The sequence below is a fragment of the Zingiber officinale genome, chromosome 3B (assembly GCF_018446385.1).
Source record: "Zingiber officinale cultivar Zhangliang chromosome 3B, Zo_v1.1, whole genome shotgun sequence".
Taxonomy (NCBI): domain Eukaryota; kingdom Viridiplantae; phylum Streptophyta; class Magnoliopsida; order Zingiberales; family Zingiberaceae; genus Zingiber; species Zingiber officinale.
In genome coordinates, this window is record NC_055991.1 from 23,806,897 (window position 1) to 23,820,447 (window position 13,551).

General features: G+C 37.0%; 2 protein-coding genes across 3 annotated transcripts; both read left to right on the plus strand.

Annotated features, from left to right (window-relative positions):
* Nucleotides 1-5,925: 5,925 nt before the first annotated feature.
* Nucleotides 5,926-9,423, plus strand: LOC122056201 (molybdate-anion transporter-like). 2 transcript variants are annotated; one of them, XM_042618036.1, is made up of 8 exons: nucleotides 5,926-6,225; nucleotides 6,391-6,535; nucleotides 6,626-6,794; nucleotides 7,649-7,919; nucleotides 8,014-8,279; nucleotides 8,360-8,575; nucleotides 8,786-8,894; nucleotides 9,037-9,423. In XM_042618036.1, the coding sequence occupies exons 1-8, from the start codon at nucleotides 6,075-6,077 to the stop codon at nucleotides 9,096-9,098; spliced, it is 1,389 nt and encodes a 462-aa protein (XP_042473970.1). In that variant the 5' UTR covers nucleotides 5,926-6,074; the 3' UTR covers nucleotides 9,099-9,423. The 2 variants fall into 2 exon arrangements, with proteins under 2 accessions (XP_042473970.1, XP_042473971.1); XM_042618037.1 differs by having other exon boundaries at nucleotides 9,046-9,423.
* Nucleotides 9,424-10,504: 1,081 nt separating this feature from the next.
* LOC122056203 (protein LEAD-SENSITIVE 1-like) lies at nucleotides 10,505-13,316 on the plus strand. Its single transcript, XM_042618038.1, has 2 exons — nucleotides 10,505-10,717; nucleotides 12,457-13,316. The coding sequence occupies exons 1-2, from the start codon at nucleotides 10,549-10,551 to the stop codon at nucleotides 13,173-13,175; spliced, it is 888 nt and encodes a 295-aa protein (XP_042473972.1). The 5' UTR covers nucleotides 10,505-10,548; the 3' UTR covers nucleotides 13,176-13,316.
* Nucleotides 13,317-13,551: the final 235 nt, after the last annotated feature.

Below are 13,551 nucleotides of genomic sequence, written 5' to 3' on the forward strand. Positions count from 1 at the left end.
TTTGTATTAATGATTAATAATTATTCATGATTTATTTTTTCTAGGTTAGTTTAGAAAATTTTAATTCGACAAGAAAGCTAAGAAAAACGAATAAAAAGCATAACAAAGGAAAGGAGAGAGAGGGAGAGAGGAAAGAGATGAAAAAGTTAAACGATGTGTAGCTTTTGAGCATTCAAAATCTTGAAGTGCTTTTAGATAATTTCAAACTTTAGGTGTACCTTTCAAATTTTGTAAACTTTGAACGGTTATTGTTTAGGAAATCCATTTCATGTTTTTATCATCACTCCCTACTAGGGGTAAAAACAAAAAAACTCTTAAAACTTGCTAGCTAATTGCATAAATAAGGGGTGTTTAGTTGATAAATTTAATTAAAAATGAGTGAATAAAATGATAGTATTTAATTTGACTTATGAGTTTGGGATTGATAATTTAAGAATAATTTTTTAGATGTATAAAAATCAATTCGTATTTCATTTTTATTTTCATTTCTATTCCACTTTACTATTAAATTCATACTCATAGTCATTCTAATCATTTAACCAAACGTTACTTAACCCCTAGCGTAAAATTTGACCTATATTAATTGAAATTATAAGAATAAAAAATATATTATAATTATTAAAAAAATAAAATAAAAATGCATCAACTACTTATGCATTGCATTAATGAAACAATTCGCCTCGGCAATTGTTTGATTATTCAATGGATAATCAAAAGATTTAATATTCGAGTTTCAGTTATGATTCACTGTAGATATTTCTTTAGTGAAAAATAGAAGATTTAAGAATGTTAGTAAATGAGACTCAATAAATACTTTTAAATTTATTGTAATGATTGATAGAAATATTTTATAAATTCAAAGTGATCATTTTTTAAATTATCGGTTCGAAAAATTGAATATTTGAATTATCAATGTAAGAAACAAAATTTGAAATAACTTTGCCCAGAGTATCAACTTATGGTAAAAGATGATTCGCTAGCTCTCAATGTCCTCGTTAATATGTTCGTAGACCAATAAGAAGGAGGTAAATCATAGGTGACTACTAGTCATTAATGCAGGTGGTGGGAAAGGCATGCTCGAACATGCCAAGTTTCGACCCTAAGCCCAGTGGCGAATCCAGAAATTCAAAAAATGTGGAACCGCTACATCAGCGACCTCCTAGAGTCGATCCCACGAATATGAAGAAAGGTAAATGTAGGTACACAGCTGAAAGCACATGGTCGAGACGCTAACCCTAGGTAATGATATTCTGAGGATTGAACCATGGACCTCTCAACCATGAAACCATGTGCCCCAGCTGTGCTACGCCCTGGGGGCGGCGGATCTAAAAATTCAAGCATGGAGGGACGATCGCGGTGAAGATGTCCCTCATCCTCAACTCCTGTCGTGCCGCTCTTCTTCCTTCTCGTGCACCTTCTCTCCGGCAGGTCTGCTTATCAGGTTACCTTACCTAGTTTCATATTTGTACAGCTGAGCTTTGGCATTTCTATCTCATAGGTCTTATCGTCGAGAAATTGTCTCTCGATCGAGTTGATTGTTGGTTGCTACTGGAAATATCGTACCGGTTCATTTGTACAAAAATTTTGTACAAGTCATGAACCATTCCTAACAACCTATTGTGTTCTTTAGAAATTAAATTAGGAATCGCAAACAGAACTTAACATTATTGATTCCAAATTTAACTTTTTTGCTCTTAGAGGTTTAGACTTGGATCGCAAACGATAGATAACATTATTGATTCAAATCCACCCATATTACAAATTCAATTAAATATTAATTTCAAAGATTGGCTTCCAGGTTAAACATAGCGAGACACTAGGCCTTCTTGAATATGGGAGCATCCACCACTTCCTAGACAAAGTCTTTCAACGAAATTTAATATTTAATTTCCTTATAGTAATCCTAGGTTTAACTAAAAGGAACAATCGAATCACAAGATCGGAAAAAAAAAATAAAAGAACACAAACTCGAATCATAAATTCGAAACCTAGAATCATATGCCTCTTGTGTTTGGTATTTCAAAATCTATATAAAGAAAACTAGTATGATACGGAATAGAATTACTAGTTATACCTTTCTTTGTAAGCAACAACCTCTTGATCTTCTATCGTATTCTTCTTCTTATCTCGGACGTCGTGCCAACGATAATCTACCGAGACGAGAACCACCCAAGCTGCCTTATTCTCCAAGTAAGTTTCGGCCACCACAAGAACTCCAAGAAAAGATGAGGTTCGGCCACCACCACCAAGCTCCAAGGGATGCTAGAAACAAAGTCTCCTATCTCTCCTTCTTCCTCTAACAAAATCTGGCCACCAACCAAAACCCTTGAGATGAAGATACCGCCGACCAAGGAAGAAGAATAGGAGATGGAGAGGAAAAGAGGGGCCGACCACCAACCAAGGAAGAGAGGAACCAAAGAAGATATCTTGTTATGAGGTGAGGCACCTCTACCCTCTCTTTTATATTCCTTGGTCTTGGCAAATAAGGAAAGTTTTATTAAAACTTCCGTATTCTTTTTACCAATGAAAGGAAAGTTTAATAAAATTTCCTTTCAACCTATATATGGTCGACCACCTTAATCTCTCCAAATAAGGAAAGTTTTAAACAAAAAACTAAAACTTCCTAATTTGTTTAAGGAAATTTTTAAATAAAAATTTATTTTTAAAAAATTTCCTTCATGGTTGGTCATAAAAGGAAACTTTTATAAATTAAAATTTCTCTATTAAAATATGTGGATGATTTATAAAAAGAAAAGTTTTCTCTAAAATTAAAATCTTCATTTCAATCTACAAATAAGGAAAGATATCAAATCTTTTCTTAATCTTTTGTAGAAACTATAAAAGGAAAGATTTAATTTTAAAATTATCTTTTAAATTAAAAGGATGGTTACAAAAAAAAGAAAGCTTTTTCAAAAATTAAAATCTTCCTTTTAACTACAAATAAGGAAGATATCAAACCTTTCACTTAATCTTTTGTAGAAAGCTATATAAGGAAAAATTTAAATTTTGAACTCTCTTTTAAAACTATGACTTCCACATAAGAAAGATTTTAAAAAATAAAATCTTTTTTAATTTAATGTGGCCGGCCACACCAAGCTTGGGTTCAAGCTAGGGCCGACCACCTATTAAACCATCTCACCTTGGTTTGGCCGGCCCTAACTTGGGCTCTAAGCTAGGCTTGGTCGACCACCTTAAGGTGAGTAAGAAGGTGAGTATGAATGGGTATAAGACTTTATAAATAAGAGGCTACGATAGGGACCGAGAGGAGGAATTGATTTTGGTCTCCCGATGAAATTAAGCTGTCCGTGTTCGCCCTGAACACCCAACTTAATTTCATCAATAATAATTCATACCACTAAAGAATTATTATTGAACTGTTGCATCAATCCCAAATTACATTTTGAGCTCCTTCTTATCATAAGTGTATTAGTCTCTCTGTGTTTAAGATATAGAATGCCTACTAATTAAATGAGTTACTGACAACTCGCTTAATTAATATCTAGCTCCAAGAGTAGTACCATTCAACCTTATCGTCATGTCGGACTAAGTCCACCTGCAGGGTTTACATGACAATCCTTATGAGCTCCTCTTGGGGACATCATCAAGCTAGATTACTAGGACACAATTTCCTTCTATAATCAACAACACACACTATAAATAATATCATTTCCCAACTTATCGGGCCTATTAATTTATCGAACTAAATCGGCCCCTGTGATAAGTCAAAGAAATAAATACTAGATATATGTGCTTGTTATTATATCAGGATTAAGAGTACACACTTCCATAATAACAAAGGTCTAGTTCTTTTATTAAGTCAGTATAAAAAGAACCTGCCTTAAATGATCCAGCTCAATACACTCTGAGTGTACTAGTGTAATTTTATAGTCAAGAGAAACTAATACCAAATTACACTACGACTATTCCAATGGTTTATTCCTATCCATCTTAGTCGTGAGCAACTGTTTATAATTTATAAAGAATTGATAACATGATCTTCTGTGTGTGACACCACACACCATGTTATCTACAATATAAATTAATTGAACAACTACACTTAGCATATAAATGTAAATATTTGACCAATGTGATTCTTTATTTCAAAATAAATATTTACAAAAAATTAGGTTTTTATTATACACTCTAACACTGAGATCTACTGGTATATGCGCGGACAGTGGGTCACTTAGTGGTGTAGATCTGCACACCGAGCATCAAGGTGGTTGGAGTTTCGTTGGCGGATCTAGAATCCCATACCAGCCCAAGGCTTGAGGATTCGCTCGAAGGAAAATAGTATTTCGCCCGACTGCGAGTTGTAAATTCCTCACCCCTTTGATTTTGGTCGTGCATTTTTATACATGTGATTCTAGTGTGCTTGCTATAAGAATTTTCTTTGCATACAGGAGTTCCATCGCGCGGCAAGGGGCGTGACAATAAGGCAAAAGCAATTCAAACTCCCATTCCTAGATTTAAAGATATCTCAGGTTTTCTACCTGGGTTAAGCATTCACGTAGCTAGTTTTGGTCAGTGCAACCATAAACAAATTGTCATTCATATAAAAATTGCTTCTTGTTAAAACTAAGACAAGGAATTTATTTTGTCAATCAAATTATACATCCATTAGAGATTTAGAGGGTTGAATTGAATCTTGCACTATATATAATCACTGATATAGATACTGTAAGGTGATGAACGCAAAGAGGTGAATATGATAAACTAACTTTTCTAAAGAAACGTGATGAACTTTAGCTAGGTCAAAGAGAATTTAGCTGTCCATTATCAACATAGAAGATTAGAGAAAATTCAAAAAAATTATATTTAGAGTTCTTGCAAAGAATAGATCATCCAATTCATGATGTTCATTGTTCAAGCACTTGTAAATCAAAGTCAATAATTTCTTAAAGAAAATTAGCCAAATGATTGAAAATAATTATCTTGGATTTAAAGAGATCAAAATGGATGATACCATGCAATCACTTTTGATGTAGGCTCTCATAGTAGAAAAAAATATTTTGCGTCTTTCGAAACCTTCAATTTAGCAAGCTTGGTTGACAAAGAATAATTCTCAGATTAAAATTATGACTTCTCCTCAGTTTGAAGTAATCATTATATGTTTGTTTACTCAACTCAGTCGAATAGCCTAAAACTTAGCTTGAACAAGTATAACAAATTCTATTGGAAAAAGAAATCAATAACTATGTTAAGAATTCTTGAGGAATTTCTACTGATCACTTCTATAAAAAAGGACAAGTTTTTGAAGGTTTTTAGCAGGATCCGTTCCTACATAAAATCTCATGTGACAACATCTCATATTTCAACTATGCACTGCCCTGAGCCGTCTAGTACTAACATGGCTGTACTTATGGATGACATTAATGTTTGAATTTGAAGAAGAGACGCAAACCATTTCAACCACTTCATTCTATTTCAAGCTTGCACTTTCCTAATGCGGACCGTGAGAGATGTGGAAACATGGCTAACATTTGGAGCTTAGGTTGTAGCCAAGTGATGTGTTGTTGCTATGTGGACTCTAAAGTCAAATTCAATGATAAAAGTCAAAAAGGTATCTTTATTATTCTAGTAATGTGTGTTCAACCATTAAAATTCTCGAGCCCATTTACACTCGCATCGCATGGAGTTTTGCCTACCCTCACTCTCTCCGCATTGGGATCATGGAATTGGAAGGAGGAAGGCTACCTAACTCACTCAGAGAAGAACCATTTTTGAAAAAATAAAATAATAATTTCACTAATACAAAAATGAAGAATATAAATATAAATATATATATATATATATATATATATATATTCTAAAACGAATGTAGTCTTTATTATTGACTCGTGGGTCTATTCAGTAATAATCGTTTTTATTTTATTTTAATAATTATTTATATATTTGTTTATCTGTTTATCTATTCCCACCACCGACGCGACGCGACGCCTATTTAGGAGCCGATCTCACATCGCTTCCACTCCCACTCCGCGTTCCCTGCGCTATTTCATCTTCGTTCTCTTCGCCTTCGTCGCTCTTCTTCTTCCTCTTCTTCATCTTCGGGAGGCGTTGAACGCTCGGGAATGGAGGCTTTCTATTGGCTGCTCTTTGGCGGGCTCGCCGCGGTGGTGGCCACCCTCGAACTCAGAAAGACCACCCGCGATCGGGCCGCCACCTCCTCCGCCTTCAATTCCTTCAAGAACAACTACATCCTCGTCTACTCCTTCATGATGGGTGAGCGCACCTCCGCCTTCCTGTAGATCTTTTAGCACCCACGGCAATGTGCAGATCTGATCTGTTCCCATTGCTTTAGTGCCGGATCTCACTCTTCGTTCCCCGTGCTAGATTTTTCCATCACTTTTTTCAGCCATAATGATTTCTGTGTTTTTTTGGAGGTAGCTGGAGATTGGTTGCAGGGTCCCTACGTCTACTACCTCTACACTACATATGGGTACGGGAAGGGAGACATCGGCCGTCTCTTCATCGCCGGATTTGGATCTTCCATGTTGTTCGGTACAATTGTGGGATCTATGGCAGACAAACAGTGAGCGCTTCCCCAAATTGGTCCGATCTAGCGTTCCTTTCCGTTTGTGATGTGAGTTAATCTCGAAGTTTTTTGTGTTCAAAATTACAGGGGTCGGAAGAGAGCTTCAGTCACCTATTGTATCACCTACATTCTCAGCTGCATCACCAAACATTCTCCGCAATTCAAGGTCCTGATGCTAGGACGCGTATTGGGAGGGATCGCCACGTCCCTGCTGTTTTCTGCATTCGAGTCATGGCTTGTCGCAGAACACAACAAGGTTATTCGAAATCATTATTTTTTTTATTTAGAAAATATGCTTGTCTTTTTGTCATTTTTTAACAGAAACGCCTTTGTGTAAGCTGATGCTATTTGCATTTATCGGTTGGCAATAGGTTTATCTATGACTCCTTTATGATTGTGCTTCCTTATTTTGCTTGGATCGCCTGTTGTTTTGTTTGCTCTTTAGATCTGACATTGATACTCCCTATGACTTAGGGCACATGGAAGAGAATTACGAATCGTTGTCTGGAAGAATTTGTAGTTGTTACAGATTGCCAGCCACTTTCTAAATTCCCAGTCCGCTCTCTGTTCATGCACCTGTTTATTTTCAGACCTTCAATTTTACTTGTCTTGTTAGTCTACTTGTTTTCATAATAAGAGTCATCCAATCTGTACTAACGAGTCAATTTGTGGTTTGACTTTATATATCAGAGACCAAGTAAAATGGCTTGAATGACTTTGACAAAAGATTATGTGAAAGCACACCCAAAAAAAAAATGTGAGGAAAGTTTGCTGAATGATTTCCTTTCAGAGGTTCAGACCATGTTAAAGTTTGTTGGAAACATAAATCAAATGGCAAGAATTCTAACCTTCTACACGTTAAGATTTAGATATCAGTTAAAATCCAGCTTTATAGCTTGACAAAAACTGTGTGATTTAGAAAAGATTGTATAAATTGTCTATGTTGTTGAACGTCTTTATGAAATTTAGGACCATCTCAAGGACAATAATAAATTGGTGCTTAATTAATAGGATATAAGTAAAATGTGTACATGCTAGAAGTTTTATATTTGGATAGCATGTGTCTTGATAACACGTTTTGTTTCTCATACATTTCCTACAATGATACAGAGGGGTTTTGAACCACAATGGCTGTCCATAACTTTCTCAAAGGCCATATTTCTTGGCAATGGTCTAGTTGCCATTGTATCAGGGCTCTTTGCTAATTTACTGACAGATAACTTGGGTTTTGGACCTGTTGCTCCCTTCGATGCTGCTGCTTGCTTCCTCGCAATAGGCATGGCGATTATTTTATCAACATGGACCGAGAACTATGGAGATCCTTCTGAAAACAAAGATTTGCTCACCCAGTTTAAGGTTGCTGCATCAGCTATTTCTTCTGGTTAGTATTGTACTTCTTCACTGTTTAAAGGAAATATCAATCTAAAACCAAAAAAAAAAAAAATATCACATTGAGATCTTATGTGTCCTTGCAGATGAGAAAATTGCTTTGTTGGGTGCAATACAGTCGCTGTTTGAAGGGTCCATGTATACTTTTGTCTTCCTTTGGACTCCTGCTTTGAGTCCAAATGATGAGGACATTCCTCATGGTTTCATTTTCGCCACTTTTATGTTGTCGTCAATGCTAGGTAGCTCCATAGCATCTCGGCTGTTAGCCCGTGCAGTACCAAGAGTTGAATCTTACATGCAGCTTGTATTTGCTATAGCTGCAGTCACTCTTCTCCTACCAGTTGTTACAAATGTGTGTGCACTGCATTTTTGCTTCTACTCTCTTTTTTACTTGCATGGAGATGTTCTCATTTGATCTTTTGCTATCTGCAGTCCTTAATAGCACCATCAACAGTCAAAGGCGGGAGTATTTCTTTTAGTGGCTGTATTCAGCTCTTTGGATTCTGTATATTTGAAGCATGCGTTGGAATATTTTGGCCATCCATTATGAAAATGAGATCCCAGTACATTCCTGAGGAGGCTAGGAGTACAATCATGAATTTTTTCCGCATTCCGCTGAACATATTTGTGTGCATTGTTCTATACAATGTAAGTTTCCAATTTCAACTTGTCCCCAATTCTAGCGTATTCTCCATGCAAATTTGGTATTTGCACATCTTTTGTACCCCTCACTCCTATTTTTCGGTGGGCAAAGTCTAGATAGATGAATATTTAATGTTCATCTGGCTCAACAACCAACTAAGCTTCTATGCCTATACTACTATTCATCTGTATGATTGTTGAAATGCCATTTTGCAGGTTAGTGCATTTCCTATGACTGCCATGTTCGGCATGTGCTCTGCTTTCCTTTTCCTCGCCTCAATGCTACAGAGGAAGTTGATGAAGATTGCTGAAGCCCACAAATCAAGTAAGATAATTATCTTTGTATTTTGTATTCTGATCTTATGAACTTCATCCTAACAGCTTCCGGCGTTGGAGAATAGTTTCTGGCATGTAATTTTTAGCAACATGCTTTCCGTCAACCAAATCTTGACTAGTATTCTTCCCAGAGTCTCCAGACTGGACTTCCATGAAGGAAAGAGACGATGAGGCAGAGCCACTAAACATTTGATGAACTAGACAAGGTGATGTTCAAAACACAAAATCGTTGCATTCCTGGTGAGCAATAAGTTTGCTGCAATTCATCTCCTACGTGCAGTTATCAGAACTTCAGAAATGCAGGACTTCATATTGAGGTTTACTTTAGATTCTTAATTACAGTCGTCAAACAACTGTAAAGTTTTACGAGTATCTCTGTACCGCAGAAATTAGACGTTTCCAGAATTAGCCTCCTAATACATATCCTTTTGCTGCTTCATTTTGTAGCTTCTTACTATCAATATTGTACTTCTTCAGATTTACTAATTCATAATGATATTCCTATGTGTCATTTTCCACATCAGGAGATATTAAAGATGATTATGTGGTGTTTTCTACGCACTAATAACGCCACATCAAGACCATATAACGTTTAGGTTATCACAATAAAGCAAGTTACTTAAATCTCTCAGACTCCATATTAACTCGTTCATTCATACATCAATTTACAAGAATCGATTTCTACGTTAAGAAAAAGAAAAAACGCATGGCCGTAGGACCTCTTCGTATCGCAATTTTCCTCTTCGTTTTGTGCGTATTTGTGACTTTATCAACCTCAAGAAATGTTGTCAGATTAATACCCCAGCCAGATGAAGATTATTATAATCTGGAGTAACTATTTCTGCATTTTATTTTCTCATTTTTTTAAAATGAATTAATTTCTATTTTCTAGTTGCTGATGATATATTTCTGAACAGGGACTTTTTGGACTGGTTTCGTCATATAATCCGGTGGAGCTGATGAAATTATTGTATCGCCTTAATTTGATTATATCAAGAAAAGAAATAAACATTCCGCAATAAAATTATTCAAGGAATAAACATACCGATGCGTCTTAAGTAGTAACGCTAAGCATTTGGATTGTGATTTCTTCGAACCCTTGAGACTTTCTTCAAACTCTTCTCCTTCGCGAAGCACCATCTCTGCAGCCTCTTCTTCTTCGTCGTCAAATGTAGAGGTATCCGATCGCCACGATGAAGAACTGCCGGAAAAGAGTGAGCTTGGCAAGGTTTCTCGCGGCTTTCCTATCGGTCTTGGAAGTCTCCCGCGGAGATATGATGGACCAGATGATTGGGAAGAGGAGGCCGGCCGGGTGAAGAGGAGGTGTGCGTAGGCGCCGTGGAGGACGCATCCGGGGTTAGAGCTAGCGCCGCGGTCGTGCTGCCAGTCGTAGGATGCCTGGATGAGTACGAAGCCCAACTTTGCTTTGACGGTTCGATTGGCATCAAAAGTCGTGACTATTGATGACGTGTAATTTAAAACATTTACATTTTAATTTTAACTTTATTTACCTGCCTCCATTGTTGATGACGCACTGCTCTGCTCGAGGAATCCCGTTATATAAAAAGGCCTTACGCGCCGACACGTTTTCTGACGTCGGATCGGCCTTCAACGGCTCGTGATCCTTCCGTTTAGTATCAGGTATGAAAGAATGGAAGAACGGGGAAGAGCAGGGAGAGTGGGAATGTGCGAGAGAGAGGAAGACGGAGCGGAGCGAAATGGGTCTGCTGTCGAACAAGGTGGAAAGGGCGGAGATTAAACCCGGCGATCACATCTACACCTGGAGAGCGGTCTACACTTACGCCCACCACGGTGCGCCTACAATCTCCTTTCCATTCTTCGCATTTGTTTTGGATTGTGTTCTTCATTAATCGCCGTTGACGATTCTAGCGTTTATGTTTGGGTTCGGCTCAATTTTCGCTAGTTTTCATCATGAAACTTTCGCGGTTATTATATCGATCATAGCTGGTTCGAGATCTCCCAGTCCACGCTTGATTTCTAGAGATCTAGCGATTGTGTTGTTGGAAGATAATTATGGGGTCGTATAATTGTAGTCGTTTTTTGGATTGGTTGATTTTTCTGCATTTTCAGGAGAAAATAAGGGAGTTATGGTGGCATTCTACAACTTAACCCCAAATTGATTGTGTCACTAACTGGGGTCTCTTCATCGTCTTTGTTTTATTGAATTTAACATATGATGCCATGCATTGCTAAGGTCGACTTCAATTACGATAAAGGATTCAAATTCTCCCAGTAAAAATATGTTGTTTCTAACAGCAAGAAAAATTCTTGCTCCAGTTTTCAATCTTTGAACTTTCTGATAATATATATGCAGTAGCTTGCCTGCTCCCTACTGTGTTTCTAATTGTTCAAATTTTTAATTGATTAGGTAAGTGGGATAAGATTTTAGTTGGATTTGATGTTTCTTTATTCTAAGTCTTCTACCTTTTATGGTTTGATTGCCTACCCAGGTGCTGCATGTAAGTTTAGACTCTTCCACATTCAGTGCAAATTCTACATGCAATTCTGTGCACAGATGAAAAGGACCTGCTTGTGTCCTATGCATTATAACTTACAGTCTTGTACATATGCATTATTTATCAGAATATCTATCTTTTGTTAATTGTTACTTTCTTCTGTTATGCATGATTTCATCTATGTTTTTTTTTACCTAGTTATTGTGTCATATAATGGTTCTGAAATCAGCTTTTGTAGATTCTCTCTGTCAAAGCGTCTTCCTTTGGAAAACTAATTTTCATTGTTACTCTTCTTCCACATCCTGTCTCTTTAATTTGTATTAGCATAATCTTCTTCTTCTTTTTTTTTTTTTTGTATTCCTTCAGTCTTACACTTCATGCATGTGCGTGTAGATAAACTTCATAGATTGTCATAGTTGTAATTTTCTCGTCATTTACCTCCATTAGTGAATTTTTTGGTTTCTGTTTTTGAGGCCCAGATAGATCCTTTTGTCAAGAAGGTAATCATCATCTCTAGACAATGGTTTTCTTCTGGGGCCATCTCTTGTTGGGGGAAGCATTTTTTGCTTTTCGCAAGTGATGGTCTTTTTTAGCTGTCTTGGTTTCTGCTTCTATGATTATTCCTTTTTACTGCGGATTCCCTTCATGGTAAATAGTTTCTTTTGCTGCTCATGACAGTTTTGTCACCGTGTGGATGGAAACTGATCAATTGAATTGCATTTTTAATTGCTGATAATTCATCTATTAGCGACAACAACATAAATCTTTATTTGGATGTAAACACAAATTTGTTATGACAAACATCTCATAGAACTGGCCCACCTAATTGAAAAAGTTGAAGGCATTTTTTGTTTTGTTTTGTGCATTAATTTTAGACGCTTCCTTTATATCAATGGCATAAATTCTCCTGAGGGTGAATTCTGTCTGATTCTTCTTCTTGACAGTTCTGAAAACTTCTTCACATTGCCAGGACAAATAAAAACTATACTTATATTTGGATTTTTATGTCCATTATTCATTAGGACACCTAGTATTGTAGATGGGCTGATGAACTAATTGAGTACATATATGCAGGCATTTATGTAGGCGGAAACAAGGTGGTTCATTTTACCCGCAAAAAAGACACTTCAAGGGCTATTGACTCATTCGACTCCTCTTCCATTTCTTCTAGCTCAAGCTCAGGAGTTCCTGCGGTATGCCCAACTTTTCCAGATTGTGGATTCCATCAACCCAATAGTGGGGTCGTCCTCTCCTGCTTGGATTGCTTTCTTGGCAACGGCTCCCTTTATTCCTTTGAATATGGAGTTCCAACCTCGGTTTTCCTTGCAAAGGTCCGGGGTGGCACATGCACCATTGCAGAATCTGATTCCCCAGATACTGTAATCAACAGAGCAATGCACTTGCTTCGAAATGGTTTTGGCAATTATGATGTCTTTGAGAACAACTGTGAAGACTTTGCTCTCTACTGCAAGACTGGCCTTCTATCCCTCGAAGAGCTTGGTAGCGGGAGAAGTGGGCAAGCATCATCCTTATTCGGCGTTCCTTTGTCGGCTTTATTATCAATGCCATTCAAGCTGTTGGCTGCAGGGCCTGTGGGGATGGCCACTGTCACTGCAGGGATGTATTGCGCAAACAGATACATCACAGACATAGGTGTTAGAAAGGATGTCGTAAAGGTTTCGATGGAAGACTTGGCTTCAAACATCAGTGTGCGACATTCCAGGGGCACAATCACAGAAAACTCTTCTGATGCTACCACAAATGCAGCATCTATCGAAGAAGAAAAAAGATAGGATAGACTACAATTACAATCCTAGCACAGTCCAGATTCTATTGTTTGCTTATCGAAGTCATTTGTAAGGAAATGTCGACGCCAAATAAATCTAAGTCGATATCTAAGTGATGTTTCTGAATTTAAACTATGAGTTTATAGATGTGTACCGTATGGTATAGTGAAAGATGCTCATTCAACTGGTACATGGATTTTACGTCTGGAAGAATTACTTGTTAGAGCAAATTGATCATTACAAAATCCCAGTGTGATCGAGTGTTGGAATTGTCCTAAATATGGTCCATTTAATTATTTAATCTTTCAGTTAGACAAAATGATTCATGATTTCTGCGATGAACTTATCTTTCTCTTATGTTTTCCCTTTCTTTTCCATTTCA

Bases quoted from the DNA above. Each gene is read 5' to 3' on its own strand.
- LOC122056203 (XM_042618038.1), top strand. From the start codon at position 10,549: ATGAAAGAATGGAAGAACGGGGAAGAGCAGGGAGAGTGGGAATGTGCG. The intron at 10,718-12,456 runs GTGCGCCTACAA...ACATATATGCAG, and splicing joins CTACACTTACGCCCACCACG to GCATTTATGTAGGCGGAAAC.
- LOC122056201 (XM_042618036.1), top strand. From the start codon at position 6,075: ATGGAGGCTTTCTATTGGCTGCTCTTTGGCGGGCTCGCCGCGGTGGTG. The intron at 6,226-6,390 runs GTGAGCGCACCT...TTTTGGAGGTAG, and splicing joins CGTCTACTCCTTCATGATGG to CTGGAGATTGGTTGCAGGGT. The intron at 6,536-6,625 runs GTGAGCGCTTCC...TCAAAATTACAG, and splicing joins GGATCTATGGCAGACAAACA to GGGTCGGAAGAGAGCTTCAG.